General features: G+C 37.0%; 2 protein-coding genes across 4 annotated transcripts in view; both read right to left on the bottom strand.

The window, feature by feature from the left end:
- Window positions 1-12,515, bottom strand: part of LOC129371546 (threonine--tRNA ligase 1, cytoplasmic-like) — a 35,097-nt gene extending 22,582 nt beyond the window's left edge. For both annotated transcript variants that reach the window (XR_008607161.1, XM_055048172.1), the window contains exons 1-9: window positions 12,312-12,515; window positions 5,700-5,829; window positions 5,381-5,562; window positions 4,825-4,907; window positions 4,591-4,717; window positions 2,502-2,677; window positions 1,876-2,161; window positions 1,411-1,662; window positions 91-258 (exon numbers count right to left, since the gene is read on the bottom strand). Coding sequence is in view for 1 of the 2 variants with exons in the window: in XM_055048172.1 (XP_054904147.1) it covers window positions 91-258; window positions 1,411-1,662; window positions 1,876-2,161; window positions 2,502-2,677; window positions 4,591-4,717; window positions 4,825-4,907; window positions 5,381-5,562; window positions 5,700-5,829; window positions 12,312-12,507 (1,600 nt within the window). In the remaining variant the exon portion in view is untranslated. The remainder of the gene's footprint in view (window positions 1-90; window positions 259-1,410; window positions 1,663-1,875; window positions 2,162-2,501; window positions 2,678-4,590; window positions 4,718-4,824; window positions 4,908-5,380; window positions 5,563-5,699; window positions 5,830-12,311) is intronic.
- Window positions 12,516-12,973: 458 nt separating this feature from the next.
- On the bottom strand, window positions 12,974-19,393 carry prpf3 (PRP3 pre-mRNA processing factor 3 homolog (yeast)). Of its 2 annotated transcripts, none has more exons than XM_055048177.1 (17): window positions 19,245-19,393; window positions 18,730-18,883; window positions 17,810-17,940; window positions 17,472-17,639; window positions 17,304-17,381; window positions 16,936-17,171; window positions 16,725-16,843; window positions 16,142-16,329; window positions 15,870-16,036; window positions 15,649-15,731; window positions 15,319-15,462; window positions 15,139-15,238; window positions 14,928-15,041; window positions 14,738-14,856; window positions 14,057-14,134; window positions 13,911-13,966; window positions 12,974-13,790 (listed from the first exon to the last, which is right to left on the bottom strand). In XM_055048177.1, the coding sequence occupies exons 2-17, from the start codon at window positions 18,872-18,874 to the stop codon at window positions 13,641-13,643; spliced, it is 2,076 nt and encodes a 691-aa protein (XP_054904152.1). In that variant the 5' UTR covers window positions 18,875-18,883; window positions 19,245-19,393; the 3' UTR covers window positions 12,974-13,640. The 2 variants fall into 2 exon arrangements, with proteins under 2 accessions (XP_054904152.1, XP_054904153.1); XM_055048178.1 differs by having other exon boundaries at window positions 17,472-17,636.
- Window positions 19,394-22,401: the final 3,008 nt, after the last annotated feature.

The raw sequence follows: 22,401 nt of genomic DNA, 5'->3' as shown, positions 1-22,401 counted from the left end.
TTTTGAGATGATTAAAATAAAAAAAGAAGTGACATAAATTGTGTGATAATATTCATTACTAATTAAAACAAAGAGAGAAGTGTGTGCAACCTGGTGTGTTGGTTTTAGACAGAGCGTTTAGTATCCCTTCAGGGGTGATGTCAACACGTGACAGGATGCTGGCCAAAGCAGGACTTGGCGGCGTCCCTTTGGAGGCCGCTGATTGGGCAGTAGGGGTGGTGGGGGTCCCAGGAGACGGCCGAGGAGATGGAGTAGGTGCTGGGAGAACGGCAAGGACAGAACAGACAAATCAAAACCACAGTAAATATAAACCAAAGCAGGCAGTTATCCAGTTTTTAATGGTCCAAGGGCTCATCCACTTTCCCCCCAAAAGTGCTAGTAAAATTCTAGCACTTTTCAAGCATTTTCAAGGTGGATTTTCTAACTTTCCAGGGACAGTTTCAATTCAGTACTATATGGTATGATTTTCTACTGTTACTAATGTTAATTTGTTTAGTAAAATGTGATCAGCTGACATTGATTAAATAATGTCTAATCATGTCTAGTATCCTTCAGAGGATACCAGAGAAGGCAGACATTTTCAGACAAGAGGGAGTTAGTTGTCTCCACATACAAAAAAGTTATTTTTCAGAAATGCTGAAAATATAATCATCACAGATTTGTCTCGAAATTAGAAATCCTGTGAACTGGATGAACATTAGAATTAAAGCATTCACTGTTTCTGGTTGTTGATGTCCTGGTGAACTGCAGTGGTAGTATAGTAGCAGGGGAGACCAAAGCTGAACTTTTTTTAACAACCACATAAGAAACTGTGACAATAACCACACGCTACATCAAAGTTATTCAAAATCAAAATATGCCAATTTTCATTTAACTGATTTGTGATCAAATGCCAAAGGTCAAGAATGGTAAAATTTGATTATTCACTATTTATGATTAAACTAAGAGCTCCCACTGTTTTAGTAAATATATCATACGTTTTTCCTTTAACACACAACAGCAAAATTAAAACCTTAGACTTTTGCTTTAAAACAAAAATATTGATAACCTTGTAGTTCCTGAATTATTTGCAGGATTAAAATTGTTTCAAACCTAATAAAGTGGCCAGTGAATGTACATGTACAACTCCACGAGGTTTTTTGCTGTATATTTTTAGCTAGAAATAGCTAACCATTAGATTTTAACACATGGTGGCGTTATAAGGAAGACGGTGAGAAGTCTTTTCGTAACCGGCCTGCAGCTCTGCATGTCCAGGCAGTCAGTTTGTATGCTTAGCTAATCAAAAGCAGGAAAACCCATCACTCCTAAAAACCTGCAAATTAACAAAATATATGAAGGACATTTCTCAGTTATCAATCGTTAATTTAATTTTTCTCTTACCATAGAGACCATGACCAACTCCAAACTCACCTGTGTTCTTCATGGCAGATGTGAGAGAGCTGAGAATGGAGCTGATCTTCCCCAGGTCCACTTTGGCCAGGTTCACTCCCAGGGGCGTGGTCGGGGTTGTTGCAGCTTTAGCAGATGTCGGAGTCATTGGGGTTGCAGTGGTAACAACAGAAGGGCTGGGTTTGGGTGGTTTTGTTGGCGTGCTTGGAGGTTTTGACGCTACGTCCGACTTCGACTTGGAAACAGCCGTGGACGGCTGGTCTGACTTAACATCTGACAGGGGAAAAACAAATAAATGAAATTGTCCCGACTTAATACAATGCTGCAGTGGAGAAGAACTTCATGCTTTGAAAAATTCAACTTTTTCGTTTTCAACAACTTCTATTTACTTATTGTCATGAATACACTTAATGAGCTGAAGCACTTAAAAAAAATTACTCCTTGACTTCTGCACAATAATCTGAGAATTGTTTAATTGAGAATTACCCTGCGCAGCACCAGCGCCTGCCTCCTCATCTGACATGTCCATGTCTTCCATGTCTCTGTTGTCGTTTTGGAGCTCTCCTTCGTCCATGGCCTTGCCGTCCAGCTCCGGATCCACCTTGGCCCTGGCTGTCTCCATTTCCAGAAAGGGTGAGTCGGAGCCAGTGGGTGAAGGAGCGTCTTCAGAGGGAGAGGGGATGGGTGAGTCCTCAGGGCCGGAGAGTGATGCCTTGAGGGAATCCAGTTTCTTCTTGAGGCTGTTTACTCGGTTGGCAAAGGCATTATATGCCTGAGGAGGGGAATTCAACAAATTAATGTGAGAGACATGTGATCAATATCAATAGATGATACTCTCCAATCCCAGTTATATTAAACTTAATTCTGCTCCTCTAACTCCATGCAACTCTGTGTTAAAGCTGTTTAAGCAAATCATTCATGAACAAAGACTTGCTTAAACATTTAGAATATTATGAAAAAGCTTTCTCATTTTGTTAAAAACACTTTTTCTTATCTGGATGCAATTGTGTCATACTTTCACAGGTTAGTACGTAAATGTATCTGTCAAAGTTCTAAAAAGAGCTTAAAAATACAAGCATCTTTATCATATTTTGAACACACAACACACTTACGTTTGCCACAATCTTGACCTCCTTGTATTGCATCTCATAGAATATATCTGCATTTCCCAAAGCTTCCAGCAGGGGCGGTCCAGTTTTCAGCTCTTTTTCCAGGAAGCTGACAAACTCCTGAAGCTTCAGACTGCCATCTTCAAAGTCCTTAGCAAAATTATTTCCTCCGGCTTTGTCTAAAAAGGGAGAAATTGAAAAAACAGAATAAAGTTATTTGAATTTTTAAAAATCTCAAATGGAATGAATTGATGTATTTTTGTTAAGACTGAAAAGCTGAAGAGGAATTAAGTGTTTTAAGAAAGGATGAAGAAAATTGTTTTTGCACAAATGCAAAACTGAGTTTATAGCAAATTTCCTACAAAAATGGTCAGAAACACTGGGTTTAAGTTTCAACCTATGGGAGGCAGTATTTCTTACTTACACTACACTGCTACCCCAGGCTTGCTTCTTGTCAAGTTAAAGTCTAAGATCAATATGGAGAGTTACAAAAACTCAAATTTACCGTCATACATACTTTGCTCAAAAGACTGAGCAAAGTAGTGTGTCCCTCTGTTCTCCATGAGAGTGTGTCGGGGGAATTATAGCAAACTTTCATGCAAATATTTCTAAAGTAAAATAAAAATAATAAAAAATCCCAAAACCTGGAGGGACTGATAATCTACAGAATCTGTTTTTTTTTTGACAATCCTGTGCCACAGACAAGAAATTTCCTCATTGACTCCTCTTTGCTCTCAACGAAGATGTGTTAAATATAAATATATAAGAGGGGAGATAAAAATATTTGTGAGAAGGAGGACATTGTTCAACGGGAACTTCCATGTTTTTCCATATGAACGTTTTCCTGGTCCGGATGTCGGTACAATGGTTTCTTATTCTCAGGAAGTCACCAACAGAAACGTTAAGAAGATAAGCTGGAATTGTGCATTTTGCATTTGGATGCATCTGTAGGTCTGTTTATTGTTTTGAATAAATAAAATTAATTTAAAAAAAAGCTCATGAGAATCTCAGATATTCTTATCTGTAAATGTAAACGCCCAACTGATAAACGGTTCCTTCTGAGGCAGTTCATTCCTCTGTGAAACTGATGAAAATCTGTGTTTTTATTACTTATGATTGTTGCATTTGTAATGATTCAGGAAGCTCCATCCACTTGCTCTCATACTAAAGCTTTATCATGTTCATAAGTAATGACAAATAATCATGTAGTTTTTTTCTAAGTTACTTCATAAAGGTGCGCATTTGAAAAAACAACAACTTGTGTTTATTTTGAGAACATAAGATAACAAAAGCACTGTCGCCAGTTTATCTGAATGTGTGTTTTGTTGGACAAGTTTCCTCTCCGTTTCATTCACTGCACATCCATGAAAAGCAAACAGCTTCCCAAAACTTGATCACACAGTGCATACCTGTTTTTATACAAACATATAAAAATACACATCATCTTACATCATGTCAGAAAAACATGATGATCTAACCAGATAATTTTGTTTTTAATCAATAGTCAGACAGTTATTAGCATGCAGAAGTATTGATATTATCAATTGAGATAGTTACTATCTTAATTGATAGCAACTGATATCAATTTTTGTCCAATATAGTGTCCAGGGTTTCCCACAGTGTCTTATAAGCCACCAGGCTTCGCAGTTTTTTTTTTTAAGACTTTGTAGTTGGTGTTCAGGGTTTAATCTTCCAGTCTTCCAATAACACATAACTATCAAGTGATATTTTTAAATAACCTGTCAATTTTAAAGATTTAACTGAAAAACATGGCAGCAGGCTAGATGACTGCCAAAACGCCCTGAGCACCAGGCTTAGCAAGTTTTCTGAGGGAAACTCTGAGTGACTGTCTCTTCTGCAAGATTTTACCTCAGTTTTGGTTGAGTCACAAAAAACCTAATTCCATCTGTCTGGAATATAATTGGCGATTAAATACAATGAGATCAACCCTATTGATACTTTTTTTTTATCATTTTCACATGTTAACAAACTAATGTCTTCAAAGCCTTATGGTGTCAACTTTCTAGACTGAGGATGACACTAGAAAAAGGAGGTTTGTGATTTTAGGGAAATTATCTGGGAAACACCCGACCTTTAAGCCTTTTGAAAGCCTCTGTGTTGAGGACGTCCACCCTAAGCGTCTCAAGCTGTTTCTCTCTCATCTGCTCTTCGGCAGCAGCTTGCTTGTGTCTCGACAGCTGCTCAATAAGGGACTGGGGCTAGAAAAAAACCAGAGAAAAAAGATGAAAGGACACAGAAGTCAATTTTGTTTCAGGCAAATTTTAGTGCCACTATTTCTGAAGAGCAACAATGAAAGGAGGCTTACTGTAAACTCTGCAACAATCTTGGACTTCAACGCAGCTTTATTAGGTGGAGTTTTAGTGCTGACGGCTTTGGTGCTGGTGGGAGCTTAAGAACAGAAACATCATTAAAACACAGAAAAATAAAAGCATTTTAATTAGTAGTGGTGCTGGGACATTTGTGAATCTCTACTTTTCTGCATCAATGTGATTCAAAGAGGTGACAGGAAGAAAAAAAATTTAAAAGACAAAAAAAAAAAAAAAGAAGAATTTTCAGAATAAAATGATCCAATTTATCCTCAAAAACCCATTTGCAATAAAAACTTACTCAAGTCTTTCTAAACTTTATATATCATATCCACAAGTAACTCCCAGTCAGTGATGTGGTCAGGAAAGGCAGGAAAATTTCATCATGGAAAATAATATATACTGATAAAATGTTTTATATTGCTATTTTCACCCTTTGGTTTGTACTATAAAGTTTCATTTAGCTGAAGCAATTCTGATTATTTTTTCTTCAAAATCGCTGAAATTTCATATTTTCCTTTTCAAATGCTCTGAAGATTTAAAATAAAAGCTGACCATTATTTGATGGAGTCTCCTTTTCTTTCTGCTTTTCTTTCTCTTTTTCCTTCTGCTTTTCTCGCTCTTTTTCCTTTTTGTGCAGGCTGGCTTTGAACTGTGCAATCACTTCCTCGGGATACACACTCCTCTCCTCCCAAATGGAGAAGATCCTTTCAACCGATTTGCGGACCTTTCCATCTCTAATAGAGAAAAGCACACACATTGTCTCCATAAATACCAGGGTTGATGCATTTTCTTTGTCACAGACCAAACTACTGAAACAATGTGCAGATTTTGCTGCAACAAAGCGCTGAGTAAACACAATGAAGCTACTCACTTGATGAGGAGGGCAGCATTGGGAAGCACGTCGGAGAACGCCGAACGAAACACAATGGCGTTCTTTCTTTTGCAGTTTTGGATCACATCATTGGCAAGGTAGAAAAGATTCAAGCGATGATTGTGGTCGGCTACAAAAGAAATGAATGGGGAGATTAAAAAAGAAAAGGACAAAAAATAGCTGCAGTTTTATCCAGCTATGTGTGATATTTATTATTTTTATAATTTTGTTTAGCTCTGTGATGCATCCTCATCCATGCAACTAATTTTGCCAGCCTGTTGTATTTTTCTGTGTTGTATTTGTTGCTGGTTCTCATACTCCTTTGAAACAGAGATTTTTCATCTAAGTGAGTTTTTATTCTGGTAAAATAAAGGTTAGATAACTAAAAATAAAAGAAAAAGTTGTTTAGAAGCAAAGCATTTTTGGCATTTATGCTTTCAATCAGTTTTCAATAAATGCACATGCATGTTTTAGAAAATATCCAAGATTGCAGGAAATATATCTGTTGCAACATAAATACACACGCAGTTAAGACAAGCAAACTCTATTGGCTATTCAGCAATGCAGAGCACACATTTTAAATCATTATTTTACCCAACACTTCACTTTTTTTTAAACGATTCACCAAATGTCATGTTCTATTATTTTTCAAACTAGCCAAGTTTACAATGTCAAGTGGATTTATAATTTCTTCTTTACCTTATCTTTCGTTTTTTTTTAATAATCCAACATCAAATAAAAATAGTAAATAACCCACTAAAAAGTGATACTCATAAAAATGTCCATTCATAGTGAATATCTTTGATCTCAACTCCTCAGATCACTAGTTAATCAATGGCCACATTTGCAATTTTTTCTTTTCAAAGGGAGTTGACAGCATTGTAATAAGATCATAAGACAAAGAAAGCTAAGGATTAAGGTATTGGATGCTTGCTTCAGCCGTTTTCTATGTCTGGTTTCTTCTAGTGCAGAATTATGATGCATGTCTCACATCATAAATGAGACATGACCGTTCTGACTGCAGATGCTTTGAAAACTATCAGATACGTATCAAATTTTGGGGTCAAAACTTCAGAATTGACTGCCATAAAAAAGTTGATTATGGAAAAAAAAAAACAGAAAACAAAACACTTTGAATGTGTCACATAGCCAAACATGAACAAAAAGACAAAGTGACAGAAGTAAATCTAAGGACATGATAATTTCACAAGAGAGGGTTTGCAGAGTCAAAGTGAACTCCAGTCCCTGAACATCATTTGATTTTAAGTAAAAAGCAAATCTATTTAAATCCACATCTACGCTGAAACACATGAGCGATATTCCGAGACTGACTCATTTTTATCTTGAAATGATGTAAATCCATCCATTTAAATGCCATAAGCACCGAAATTAAGTGCTTTAAATTAGAAATGCATTACTTTTGTGATTTTGATAGAGTTCTTTCCATGAATGTAATGTTTGTGACTAAATAATTAAAGGGGTCCAATTCGCACTCCTCTGTGAATTTATCAGATTTACATAAAGCTGCACAAACAATCAAATGTCAATTGCAATGTCAATATCTATTTATGTAACATGTTCCAATTGTAAGAGTGCAGAAATGTAACACCTGGAAATGAATATTCCAGTTTTAATGACAAGCACATAATTACTGCAAGAAAAGAAGACTTTTAACCTGTTAAATGTACTTTCTATGGAAAAAAGAGAAAATATGGAACAACTGTAATCAATAGGAGCATGAAAATATTCAGCAATAACTTTTTTGCTGATATTTTGCAGCCCCAGTCATATCTGTTGTGAAGATTTGCATCATTTAATGTTAAACTTTCAAACTGTGGACAAATTAAACTTTTTCCAAAAGTTTAATCAAGGGAATTAAGTTAATTAATGCAGTTATGTGTACAGCAAAGATACTAATACTAGTCCTACAACAAGACCACATAATCTTAAATAATGCTCCAGATTTTTTATGCGCAAGCAAATTGAAAAGACCCAAAGAATCTGATGCAGCCCAATGAAGCAGAAAAGCTCGTTATATTAAAAAGCTTTTACTGGTGTGTTGAAGACACAGAGTCTAAATTTTATGCTCTATAAGACAAAACAGGTCAAATTTCAACCACATCATTCTGCAGAGAACAAAATTTACTAAAAAAAAAAAAACAAAACATATTTTTATATATGTCATGCAGTTTATAAAACCTTTAGAATTGCTTTAAGTTTTAAAAACTGTCAACACTGGAATATGGATTGAATTAATCAACACCAATTACTGTTGATTACTTATTAAACTTATTATATTTACTAATCTGTACATCTTTTGTGAAAACAAAAATGATTCTTAGCCATTTTTAAAACTATTTTTAATAGTTTAAAAATTTTGCTATTTTTATCAGCAATTTTAAATGGAAAGGTTTGTGAAAATCTTGCCATTCGGGCTGAAACAATTGATCAGATTAATCGTGATGAATCGATTACTGAAATAATTGTCAACTAATTTAGTAATTGATTAATTGTTAACTGAAAATATTATTTGGTGAAAGAACACAGTCAGAGCATAAAAAACAAAATAGTCCAGCTTGTGATTACATTACTATGAGCCTCAGATATTAAGAGAAATATTTTAAGATTAGCAATTTTTTTAGATCCACAATTGAGATTCCTGTTTCAAACTAAAGTTCCTGTGTTGCCTCATTTTATTGATCATGTCGGCTCGAACACCTGGCTGACAACACTTTGGTACAAAACCACTGAAGAAGTCAAGACTCCTCTGTACTCAAATCAGGTGTTATCAAGCACTTCGACCTTCCACAGGAAAAATCTGCTGCAATAAGGACACAGTCTGAGGAACACAAATGAACATGAATAAATTGTTTTATTTTTAATGTTTCATCACCTCTGGTTCAAGATTCTTATGACTGATTAAACATAAGCCTGATATTTCCACTTGAAAGATTCTTCAAAAAACAGATAAAAATGAATGAATGAAACTTTTCATTTCTATGCTTTTTGACATGTTACAACTAGCTGAGAATATTTAATGTCAATATATACACCTCACTCAAGTTTGAACTGAATAATTGTACGTCGTTACAGATTCACATAAAGCTTTAGTCGGTTTATGTGAGCAAAAACTAGGTTTATTTATTTTCCCACATTTTGCTGAAACCATGTCTCGTTTCTCTTTAACCCAGTATCATATCACACTCCTACTCCTGATTTCTCTGTTGAAGATTACTGCAAATATGCTCAGATGCACTTTCAAAGGCCTCCTCCTTAATCAAGGTTTTTGAAAATGTGCCTAAAAAATGACAATGCCAATAGTTTCAAGCAAAACATTTAAGAAATATGGCAAATTGAGGTTTCCACCACACAAACTGCTAATATTTAGGCTCAAAATGTATCATCTTTACTAAAAAAAATTTAAAAACCCAACCTGTTGTAAACTTGGATCAACTCAAGAGTCAGACTCAATGCAGAGATCCTACAAATCCACAACAATACAGTAAATATTTGTATTTACTGTATTAAACATTTTTATCTGGAAAACTTCAGTCAGTCTTACACAAAATACAATAGGATAATATTTTCTGACTAATATTTTAAAGGTCATCTAATGTTATGTTTTTTATCTGAACTTTTACCAAATGAACCTGTCTGAGCTAAAAACCCAACTCCAGCTGTCCTGGAGATGTTTTCTGCACAACGTTTCTGGAGTTTATGATTCTTTGTCCTCGGTATAAAAACGACGTGTTGACTCTCAGAGATTTTACTCTGGTCTTTCACCTAAAGAGTTTGGACACATTTTTTTCCTCCATAACACCATGACGAAATCTTAATAAATATACAGCTCCCATCCCTTGTTTTTAGAAGATTAAATTAAGAATAGTTATCACCACATGTTCCGTATCTTCCCCCAACAAAACATATTTATTAAAAAATATATTGCTTAACGTTTTAATATTTAATTGGTTATCTTACCCAGAAGATTTGAATGAATTCATGTTACTACTTACATTCTGGCATTAATCTTTAACCCATTTCCATCTAAAGCTGAGTTAACAAAAACATGCATGAATATTTAACATATCCAGAATAAAATGGAAAACTGCCAACAAAGGAGCACAAAACAGCAACTTCAAGTAACATCACAAAGTTTTACAGTCACTAGTTATAACTAATCATATAGTTCTCTACTGTGATATGGTTTTAAGGATGTGATGAAATAAACATTTTCTCTTTTGAAAGCCTTAGCCAATGTAAAATCCACCTTTATAGTCACACTGTATTATTTAACTTCCTTTTTTAGCTTTCATTAAGTAATTTTTGTGAATTTTATAATTTTATAATTGCACTTTGTGCAAACACGAGTGACAGTAATAAACTTGACCCCTCTGGCAATACTGTTCTTTAACAGACTGCATTTCTAAATTTAGGAGTTTGTGTCCATAAAAGATCTGGAAGACTGGCCTCAAAAGCATCAATAAATCTTCAAAATATGACTAAAAAGACCAAAAGTGGCTTTATCACCTGAAGACAGTTTGTACACAATTAAGGACACTTAGAGAAGATATAAATCAAATGACATTGCCAACAACCTCTAACCTTTGGAGTAAATACAAGACTATTCCTGAGGGAATTTAAATAATAAATCAACAGACTTCCCCAACTCAGATTTTTCTGTCCCAAATTTAATTTAGAAACAATCCAAATGAAAGACTTAAGTTCAGTAATGATAAAGAAAAAGATCTGCGAAACCCAATACACTTAATTCGGGCTTTTACTAACATCAGAACCACTAAGATTAAAACTTAGAAAAACACATTTGTGATTGAATTGGGTCTGGGTCAGAATGAGATTACAGCAGCAAAATTGTCTGGGGTTAAATACCACAAAAAATCCTGCATTCGTTCCAGGTAATTCAGAGAAAAAAAAAACACCTAATAAATATTATTGTTAAATCCCACTTGGACTCAGAATCTGTTTTACTGGCCAAGATTATGTGCATATTCAAGAAATTTGACTTTGGTTTTCAAGCACTCAGCCGCTGAACACAAAGTAGAAATAAAAAACTTTAGAGAAAATAAAATAAAAAAGTAACAAAACACATATGTATTTCCAGGGATTTCAATTTAGATATGCAGAAGTATTAAAAAAAAAACTGAGATTGCTGTCACTCTGAAAATATGTTTATTTTGCCTCACAATAGGCAGCTCCTAAAGTTAAATCAGACCAATTTAGGTAATTATTTCTATCTGCTGAATGTCACAATAATAAAAGTCAAAATTTCACATATAAATTGAATAGAGAGAAAAGAAACTGTAAGAAAAAGAGAGGCTACACATTAAGTAGCCTCTCTTTTGTAGGCAACACAATGCCTATTTGTAACACACAGAACTGTTTGGAATGAAATATTTGTAAAATGTTCCAAAAATGTTTGCAACTTGTAAATGTTACGCTAATGTAATATTTAACAAACAAGTCACAGAGTCTCGCAGTAGCAGATGCAGACACAAATAGCATAGATAAAAACACTGAAGATCAGAGTGCAAGACGTGCAGATAAGACAAAAAAAAACATAACTGATTTTGCCATCTCATCATTTTTCTGATCCCTGTGAAACCCTGTGCACATGTGCATGTTTTCCTTTGCACATGTAAACTTTTGGTTTCAGCTTTGAATCATATTCAAGTACTTAAACATAAATGAGTTTACGTTATTGTAAAACCATGAACACTAAATTTAGCAGAAACTAAAAAAGTCCAGCTGATGAATACTTCAGATCAGCTGGACTGTTTTCATTAGGAGAGGGACCAAAGATGAAATGTGACATTAAAGCCAATCAGTTTGTTGCGTCTTCTTGTTTAGTTTGCTTAGAACATCTGAAAAATTAACAGGTTTAATTTTGCTCATAAAAATTAAGAAAATTATGAACATCTTTAAACATCTTCATGAGACCGTCTTCAGTCAGAGGCTGAAGACGGTCTCTTGTACAAACTGCTACAAGAGGACCTTCCACAGCCATTATCAAGCCATGCATTCATCGAATCAATCGCATTACAAGGCAGACGACTAACGTACTGTGCAACAATTAAACAAGCACAATATACCTGCAGACTAACGAGCTACGATCTTGCCAATGTGCTAAAAACAACTTCTTTCAATTGTGCTCATAAAATAAACAGTAAACATCTCATCAAAACACGCCACACGAACAGCTATTAAGATGCAACCAAAGCTGTGTAAGAAGTGATCCACTTAAAGAAAGCAGCTACGCGTGAATGAAGATCAACACATCCCAACTGAATTTGTTTTTGCACAGCCAGCCCGTGTTTCCCAGAGAGGCCCATCTGTAAACACTGCCATCAGCGACACGTTAGCTTTGCCACCATTAGCGGCTAATTTTAAGTAGCATCACCTGCGAATACTTCTGAAAATAAATCGCTCGTTTAAAAGTGAAAAAATAAACGGAATAACAACTTTTGCGATACAACGTAAGGCACTGCATGATTTAGCCAAATATCTTGACGGGTTTTGCAAACTATCGGTGGAAAAGCCAAAAATTAAGCTTTTGAATTAGCTTGAGGTATGCTAGCTAGCGGAGCAGCTACTCACATTTCTTGAGCCACTTCATCCAGTAGCGAACAATGAGGCCGTGGTGTTTCTTGTTTTCAATGCACCACGCCGAGAGGCTCTGTATCGACTCCATAGTATTGGAAACTCCTTGAAAGCGGCGGTCCAGTGAGGCTTCCAGAGAACCAGTGGAGCTGCGGGCTGCCTGCCCGCTTGCAGCGCCTGAACCGGCCGCCATCTTCCCCGATCTGCCTGCTAATGTTGGGGCAGTGGCGGTGCTAGACCAAATTTACCAGGGGGACAGAGGGACGGTGGGGGCAGTGCTCTTTCAACGGGGGCTCACCATAACTAAATAATAATAAAAAACTGCATTTGTTGTTGCAATATTGCTTTTCCAAAGGCTACAGAACACAGATAAAAACTGTTATACCATATAAAAACATTGCCTTACTTTTTAATTGTTAAAAGTAAAATTTTAAATTGATCCAATGAACCATTTTGTACAGTTTCTGTTCCAATAATAAGAAATTAATTCATTTATCATCTCCTCAGGACTAGTCCCCATCTATAACTGCTCATAGTTGGGGGATGCAGCAAATTGGAATAGAGGAAAAGCTGGAGGAGGTAAACTTTAAAACAGGAGTAGTTAATGCAGTGAGCATTAACTACAATGTTTAATTAAAAAACAAACAAAAAACCCAAAAGTGTTTGTATTTTGTTTATTTAAGGCAGAGACTGCACTGTTAAAGATAAGTGTAGCTACAACAGAGCCAAAAATGCCTCTTCAAACAAAAATTGCTTAAATGCATTTAGACACCCGCCTTTCAGTGAAACGTTTGTGAACCTTATGTGGTAAAGAAATTTATCTAAAGTGTTTTTTTGAGTTGGCACAAAATTGTGCAAATTGTTTCTAATGGAGGGGGGTCACTCAAATGTTTCCAATCAAACTGATTGGAAACAGTGGGCATCTTGATTTTTATGACAAAATTAGCAGTCGTGACAAACGGATCTCACCATATTATGCCTACGGAGAGTTATTATACCAAACTGCTCAATCTGTCTACAAAAAATACAATTTCAACTGAGAAGCCTAAGTCATCAAAGAAATCAACACTGATGCAGATCTATACACACACACTTTTCTCTATACACATCTGGATCTCTTCCATTCTCTCTCTCTCTCTCACAAAAAAAACCATAAAAATAATCACACTCGCACGGTTGTTGTTGCTCCTTTTCAAGATTCAAGTCTCTTAATAAAGCCGATGTCTGTCCAGGAGCCAGCAGAGGGGGGTGGCTGGCTGTGAGGGATGTGCAGGCTTACTGATGGTTCAAGTCACTGACAGAATCAAAGCGCTTCGTAGGTTTGCTTCAATCATCCGAGCCTTCCAACACACTCTGGCTCAGCGCTAAGTCCCAGTAGTGTTCTGTGCCGTGTTTCCTGAAGTGCTCTCGAGCCATGTTCTCAGTGGGGCACTGCTTGAACTTCATCTCACCAAAACTCCGCTCCTTAGCCGTTCCCTGTGGAGCCAGGAGAAACAGATACTTTCAAGAGACTAATGAAAAATAATTAAAAAAATTAAAAAAATAATCAAAAAGGAAAGTGACTGAGCACGAAGATGCTAGATGTAGAGCACTGACCTCCCAAATCAGCCAACATTTGTTGTTTCTTCTTGTATCGTCATCGCCATCTGGATCTAATAAATAAAGGGCCGGATGGAAAAAGTTAAACATTAAAATAAAGTATTACAGGTAGAACATTAAAAAAAGCCTAAAACCAGTCTTACCATCTCTTTTGCTGTTGTGTTCCTCCCATTTGATTCTGTGCATCATCAGTCTCTTAAACTTTTTCTGGGCTTTAGGGCCTAAAATGGAAAGAAAAAAATATGAACATTTTAAGTGCAACATAAAAATCTAATAGTTTAAAGTCCAACAGACTATTTACAGAATGATGCAAGAAAATCATGAGATGATATACAAAGTAATGGCATACATTCTAGAGGCTGCCCATTCTGTGCAAACAGCTCAATTAAAATCTTTTTACAATAGAAAATGTTGGGCACACAGTATTTTATCTTTAATAAAATAAAAAGCATAAGTATTTAAAGAAACTAATGTGATCTCTTGAAAAGCACCATGTGATCTTTCGAAAAGTGCAGCACAAATGAGCAATCTGATGCCTTCCACTTGAAGATCTCATTCATAACAAATTATCAGTGTGTCTTTCCTCATCAGTCTTCTTATGACTGATGAGGGGAAAAAAGCATTCCAAAAGAATGCTTTTTTTTTTTGCATTCTATTGGATGAGCCACATCTACAATGTCAATCTTCCTGATCCCCAGGCAGAATTAGCTCTTTTTGGCCAACCACACTAACATAAATCATTAAAATAAAACTTTAAATACAAAGGTTTTATAAATTTTGTAAAAGTCTATCAACCCTTCCTAGCATTTTGATTCATTTCTTACCTCCCTCCACCACAACTATATTAACGTCTTTGTGCAGAACCACTGTGCCCGTCAGGTATAGCTGGTTTGCATTGGCCTCCACCTTAAATTTCTTTGCCGGATTTTGCAAGTTACGGATCCTAAACGAGGAAAATGTAAGAATTATAAGTATTTCCACATATCTCAAGTGACTCATGTCCTGTTTGCTTACCTGTATACTGTAACGTGAACGCCATTCGTAAGATCTTCTTTTAACTTCTTCACCTTCTTTTCTTTTCTCTGCTCTGCTGTCAGCTTGCGAGCTGCATTGGCCTCTTCATGAGCTCTGTAATTAGACAACAAATTAAGACTTGATTTATAAGAAAGTCCTTCAGTTTTAAATGTCAAAGAAATACCAAGATATTAATAACCATGCTACAAACTTTTGTCTCTTGGCCATCTGCGCTCTCACATGGGCTTCTACTTTTGTAGGATCCTGAACAGCCTCCGTCCCCAACACTCTCATCAGGTTGGAGATGCGTACTAAATCAATAGAAACAAATATCAGCAACAATATTCTGCTTGGTCCAACCCAGCAACTATTTATGACCATATTTGTGTACCTTTTGGTTCTGGTGGAGGCATCAGTCCCAGACGGACCTTTTCCTGCACTTCTTTTTGTGCTTCCCTCCGTGTTTGTCTTCTCAGTTTCTTTTGTTCTCTCTTTGTTAGGTACACACCTAAAGTTACTGGCTTGTCTGTGTCAACTAGAAGAAAAACAAATAAAATATTAAAACTACTAATGAGGGAATTGAACTGAAATGAGTTGCAATCAATTTGCCCAATGAGAAGAGGAGTGGGATTGAGTATTGAAACCACTTACTTGAAACCATTTAAAGGAGAACTACAGTAGAGTATCAAGAAATTATAATTGCATTTAACCCACACCTTACCTGGAGGACTAATTTGGGCAGGATGTTCTACTAGGTTTGTCACACCAAAAAGGTCATACTCTTCAAATTTTGATAGTGGATTTCTTTTCAACACAGAGAGAAAAAGAAAGCATGATAAAGGTCAGTCACTTTTAAGCATCATTATTTTGTCTGCAAATGTCATACAGAATTATTAAATAACTGAGATTATTATTTAATAACAGCCTTATTCATTTGCTTACATGGGCATTTGGGTGCTTAATATATACGAGTCCCACCACTCAATATTAGGCACATCTCCTTCTCCAATCTCTTTTTTCGGAGCAATCAGTGCCAATTTGGTGGAAGCTTGGATTCCTGTTTTCTTTGCAGCTTGGGCAATCTCATTCTGCAGCCTCTCCAGCTGAGCCTGTTTGGGTTAGACAATCACACACACACACACAAAAGATTATGAAAACTGCAAACCATTTAACTAAACTGAAAATGCATCTACATTTGAAGAGCTTTCTTCTACCTTAGTTCTAACTCTCTGAGCAATTTTCTCAAAGCGACCCGGTTCGTGGAATTTGAAGCCCTTGCGAGTCCGCTGGGCTGGAGTTATGAGAACCCGCTGGTCAAAGTAGGACGTGGACTCTATGTCGTCCCCGGGCTTCTCCTTCAGCTGCTGGCGAAACTGCTCCCTCTTTACAGCTCGTATGTTGGCTGCACAGAAAGAAGAAAACCATTTTAATTAGTTAGCATTATGAATGAAAAATGAATAATAAAAAAACTTCCCTGGACACAGCAGCTCTTCCTGGGCTATACTGACTAACAAATGTCTACAGTACATCCAAGCACTCTTTTCCTGACATAATATAGAATAACCTAGAAATGAAGCAAACTCTTTCTGGTAATATCCACCTGAATTTCTTTATTCTTCTATTATTCATTCTACTGAACAGTAACCAGAGGTAGTGTGGCCTATTCAACCACCATCCAGCAAAAAGATTTCATATTTAATTAATTATTTTTGAGAACTAAAACAACTGTTCAGAATAATCCAAAAAAATATAATCCAGTTGAGTTTTTTTGTTTTAAAGTTGAAAGAAATGCAATACCTTTGAGTGTGGGCATACGATGTGTGAGTTCAATCTCTTTGCCTGTAGCATCAACAGTTCTGCCTTTGTCATCCAGGATCAGAGGCGTTGGTTTGTTCACTTCTTTAATATCGACTTTCCTGTAATTTTACACATATAAAAGGACATTTTTAGCTATAACCACATTGATCCCAGATTTTCTTGTGCAAAAAAGTTTCTAAGTGTTACTAACGGTGGTGCAATTCCCATGGCGTGCAGATTAGCAAGAGCGACTAAGTTTGGAGGCCCCGTGTTCACAAAAGTGTTGAGGATACCAGGCTTCTGAGCTAACTGGGACTGGATCCGGGCCTGAAGCTCAGCTGCTTTGCGAGCTTTCTCTATAGCATCGTTCATAAAGCTGGCAGCCTGAGAGGGGGCAATAGATGAGGCTCCACCGGCAGCAGCACCAAGAAGTCGTGATCCATCACCCTGTGATTGTGAGAAAAGACAGCAAGCGATGTCAGAAAATGGGCAAATAGTTCAGTGTGATGAATAGCTGGATATTGTAAACATGTTTATTTATTTTTGGTCTAATATTTGAGGGTTTGAATAAAAAATTACTGTTGCAGGCGACGTAAAGCTCAGCTGTTTCTTCCTTTCTTCTATCTGCTTAGTGGCTGCTTCCATCATCTGCTTGATCTGTTTGAGAAGCAGAAGGTAAGACAGTTCTTAAAACATGACTAACTAAAGACATACAGTACATATGAGATGCACAACAATTTGTTTTACCTGCATTTTGGTGAGCATACCAGGGCTTTCAGATGGAGGTCCGGGAATTACCTCGGGCTCCTCCACCTCCTGAAAGCGTGGGACTCGCTTCCTCTTGGGTGTTGTCCCATCCCCTGTATCTGGAGCAACTTGCACTGCTCCTGTTTCTGCCTCCTCTCCAAAAACCTCCTTAGTCCAAACAGCCGAATCACAAGCAAACACACAAGGTTTTTTCAGTTGTTGTACTTTGTCACTAAGTGATACTATATCATCTTAATGGAGTGTATATAAATTCTTATACAGACTCAGAGCACCTTTCATAAGTTCGTCAAAAGGTCAGAGCACCAGTCTCTTGTTACCTTAAGTTCTCTCTTGCGGTGTTTTTCACTCGCTCCTTTGCTGCCACGGCTGTTGCGGCTTTCCTCGAGAGCTTCAAACAGACGTTCTACAAAACCTCCCGCAGAGTCATCGAGGATCGGACGCAGCTGGTCTAAAGGCAAACGAACATTTAAATAATTAACACAAATTCAACGGCCATTTAATAGTCACAGTAAGTATTTCAAACTCTGTAATTATTTGAACCTACTGCTCTTATTTATGTCATGTTTAGGTTTGATAGTGACAGCTTGACCTAAAGCTATATGTAAAGCTACAGTATGTAACTTTTAATTTTTTCTTACATATTTGTTAAAACTGCCCCCATGTCCTGACAGTATGAGACAGAAAATACAAAAAAAAATTAAAAATAATCAAGCACTCCCACGATAGCCTCCCTGAGCTACCGTCTAAAGAAGTGCTCCCTATCAAAAACAACCAATCAGAGACAGGAGGAATGTCTTAGTGTTGTCAATCAACCTTGTATATGCTGCCAGTTTATCTTCTACCACTGGTGGTTGTGCTAACTACCCTTAGCTTCCATGTCAGTTTTTGTTGTGGTGAACCAACTGTAGTGTAGCAGAGGGAAGCTGTCAGCAGCATGTACACAAGAGTGACTGACAGCACTAAGGCCCTCCTCCTGGCTCTGATTGGCTGTTTCTAACAAAGCAGTGCATTTGTTCAGGTGACAGCAGACCTATAGGGAAAAGGCAGAGTAGGACTACCTGTCTTCTGTCTCTTATATTGTTACAATACAGTTACAGTTTTAATTAATTTGTAGTAAAAAAAAGTTCTGCTATTTTAAATATTCCCTTTCTAGCAAAAAACTAGAAAGGGAACAGAAATCGCTCAATTTAAATATAAAAATTGGCAGAAGAGCCCAGTGATAAACACTGTTAGTTACCTGTCGTCTTCTTTTTATCCAGCCCCTTCCCGACGCAGTGTAAAGCTGCGGTGACCACAGTGGGCTCTGAGAAACCCAGCACCTTCTTCACGGTGCGCTCCACCCAGGGTCTCAGCTCCTCCACCTCCCGCTTTGGCAGAGACATCCTCCAACACTGCGAGACATAACAATTAGGAAACGTTTCAAAGCTGCATTCAGCTCAATAACCAGCTTTTAATTTGTAGCAAGCTTATATTTAACAGATTTTTTTTCTTAGGATCTGAACGTGCCAAACAGGACGTTGCATAAGAGAGTCGCACAAACGACCTGAAAACAACACACATGTTGAGCAAAGACTACATCTTTCGGTTAAATATTATGTGTCAGTACGTGGCTAGCTTTGCTAACATGGAGCAACAAACTAGCTAAGCTCAATCACATCCGAAACTCCCCGGTAACATGCTAAGAGGCGTTAGCTCACAGCTGTACATGGGCCACCAACATAGATGTGCTCTGCCTCAATTAAGCTTTCAAACCTCTTGAATTTGAAGAGATATCCCCGAGTACACGTTTTCTGTGCAATTCCGGCAAAGACGAGCAGGTTTTGGATGCTGAAAAAGCTCAAATGTTCCAGTTTTCCTCCAAAACTTTCTGTTTAGCCGCGCCGTTCACGCGACGTTTCTGTTCGAGGACCCGGAACAGGAAACTCAAACTTCTTCTTCTATGATGTTTTTTGGCGGTTGGGAAAACAATGAAATTGATGCATTACCGCCACCGACTGGTCTGGTGTGTGGAGCAGAATGTCACTGAAGGAGATTATTTTCTAAGATAACAAAATATTATCTGATAACCTTTACTTTAGTTTAATTAATTTCTAATTGAACTAAATCTTGTTTTAGTTCAACTCAAGTAAAATTTTGAATCAATGGTTTTCGGTCTTCATCATAATTTTGACAATGTAACATAACATCCACATCCAGTCTCGTTCTACTGTGCCACTTTCTGCTGAGATGTCTCTCCAGGAAGTTGGTTTCACAGCTTGTCCACTGTACAAGAAACTGTCGACTTGTTTCACGTACTTTAAGTGTGTAGTTTGCAAAAAAAAAAAAAAAAAAACATAAAAACATATCAAAAGTTAACTTAAAAATGTCCAGTTGCTTAATTATGAAGGTTAGCATTGTTGTTTATCCTTTAAAATGCAACTTTAACATGCAACATATCAATAAACGTATGCAATGAAATTAAATTGGAGTACAATTTTCTCCCATTATTTTTTAAATTGATTTATGCATTAATTAAAGACTAAAACCAGAGCTTTGGTTAAACCTGATTGTACAAAAAGTATTGGCCAACGTTTGTCCTCTCTGTCTGCACCTTGTCTCATTGGCATATTTTGAGTGATCTCAAATGTGAAAGAACTTAAATTAAATTAAACGCTCTGAAATTCCACTGAAGGCTTGTCTGTTTTGGGAGGCTTTTTTTGCTGCTGTGCGTTCTATATGACAAGTTATTGGATAAAACTAGACATTTCCATAGTTGTAAGTGGAGTTAGTCTCAAGTTAAATATTGCTGGGTGCCTGACTGGTGCACCCAGCAAACTGGTTTGAAAAACATGGGATTATCATGTGATCTCCCTTCACTGAGGACCTACCCCTTCCTTTTGGCTTTCTTTTTGTGATGTGGGTCAGCTCACTGCACTTGTAGTAGCGTGCGTATGAATCACACGCTACTACATGATAAGCCTGAGGCTACACCCGTCTGCCCCCTCCTCCTACAACAGACCGTGTCCACTTAATGCAGACTGTGGCAGTCCGGACAAAACAGCACAGAGACACACACCATATTCAAGTTTGGCCTTGTTTTTGTTTTTAAGATGACACATTTCTATTTACACTGTAAAAGTCCATGATCCTTACTTCTCTAAATGCTCCTTCATTGGGACAACACCCTCTCGAGTTCACCGCTTACCTGCTTATCTGCTTACTTGCCTCACCCATGCATTCACAAATAAACAACCAGACTGTAGCATTTTCTAAATGTAGCTATGCATCCTTATGGATTGGACTTATCTACACAAGATCTCAGTTTTGACAATGATTATCAGACCACTAAGCAATGACATCAACACTATAGAGCACAAATCTGGGGAGGAATACAGACAAATCTGGAAGCACTGTCTTATAAAGCAGTGGTTACTTGTTAAAACTGAGCATTTAGAGGAGAATGGTCTTGGTAAGAAAGGGGAACAAAAATCTGTTGATCTCTGAGCTCCGCCATTCACTTGTGGAAATACTGGAAACTTCTACAAGGTCAGTCAGTGCTATTGTTCTCCACTAATCACCCTTTCAATGGAGAGGCAGGCAGAAACACACCTTAGAGATGGGCAGACCAGAAGAAACAAAAAGCTGTAACATACCAAATGTGAAAAAATGAAAAGCTGTAAATTGTTCCTTCATGCACTGTACATAAAATGGACACTGCAATAACTTGAAGGAGCCTTTCAGAAAATCATATCTGAATGTTTTTCAGATATTTACCTTCAACCTCTTTAAACAACCACATACTTTGCAAAGCGATATTGTGATCAGTTGTAATCAAATGATTAGTGAGTCAGTTAATACGGCAAACCGATTCCCTCACCGCCACCGGTGATCAACCTGAGCCGTTCCGTGGCTCATCACATGTGCTGAACCCCCTTTAGCCCCTGGCTCTATTATGTAATGAGCTCTCAGCACATAATATGACAATACCTCAGATATTTCTGTGCAACAGGAAAACAAAAACACACAGGCTCCTTTCCAAACTGGCAAACACAGTGAGACAACTGAACTGCAGCACCATGCAGTTATGTGATGAGGACAGTGTAAATATATCCCACAATTATCCCTGGATAACACAGCAGTGATTTTCACATTTTTTTGTGCTTCATTAATTATGAAAGAATAAATGACTTTATTGTAATAATCTGTTAAGCTTCCTCCCCTGGGAATGATTTTCTACATGCACATTAAGGAGTAGAGGTTCTTTATAACTATCACAATTAAAAGTCTAACAATAAAATCAACCAAGTATTACAGTTGTTTTTCTTCACATGACCAATTGATTACAGTAATAAAAAAAAGAAACAAATATCACAGAGAGGAATAGATGGAGACTTTCTGAAAAAAGGCAGAAAACTGAACTAAGTGAAATAGGCTATTGTATAAGCTGATTCAATGTTTCAGTGTTACCAGAAGTGCACTGCTTTCTCAGGAGTTTGAGGTTTTTGCAGACTGACATTCTGAGTTGATGGAGAAAAAAAATGTTCCATCAAAAAAATTTGATGGAAAGTGTTTGGGAGAAGACAAAGGAAAGATTCAAAGTTTCCAAACCAGCTGGCCACATCCCTTTTCTCACCTTGCCATCATCGTGATAGAAAAAGGGAATAAAATGTGTACTATCAGGCCTAAGACGGGCTCTTAGTTTTCTCACAACCAACTTCAACTTCTGCTCTGGTGTCCCCTAATTCCTGTCAGCCTCAAGCTCAAACAGCGGTTCTTTTTCTCGGCAGGCTGCTTTTATGGGACGGTTTTATTAGAACAGTTCTGTTTATTAGATGTCTTGGTGATTGCTCACTTGGATCATTTCGGAACAATACTGGATGCAAACATGAACAAAACGCTTAAAGAAAGTCAGTGAGTGATTTGGAGGTTT

The sequence above is a fragment of the Poeciliopsis prolifica genome, unplaced genomic scaffold (genome assembly GCF_027474105.1).
Source record: "Poeciliopsis prolifica strain line A6 unplaced genomic scaffold, Auburn_PproV2 SCAFFOLD026, whole genome shotgun sequence".
Lineage (NCBI taxonomy): Eukaryota > Metazoa > Chordata > Actinopteri > Cyprinodontiformes > Poeciliidae > Poeciliopsis > Poeciliopsis prolifica.
This window is presented reverse-complemented; position numbering and strand designations above follow the sequence as displayed.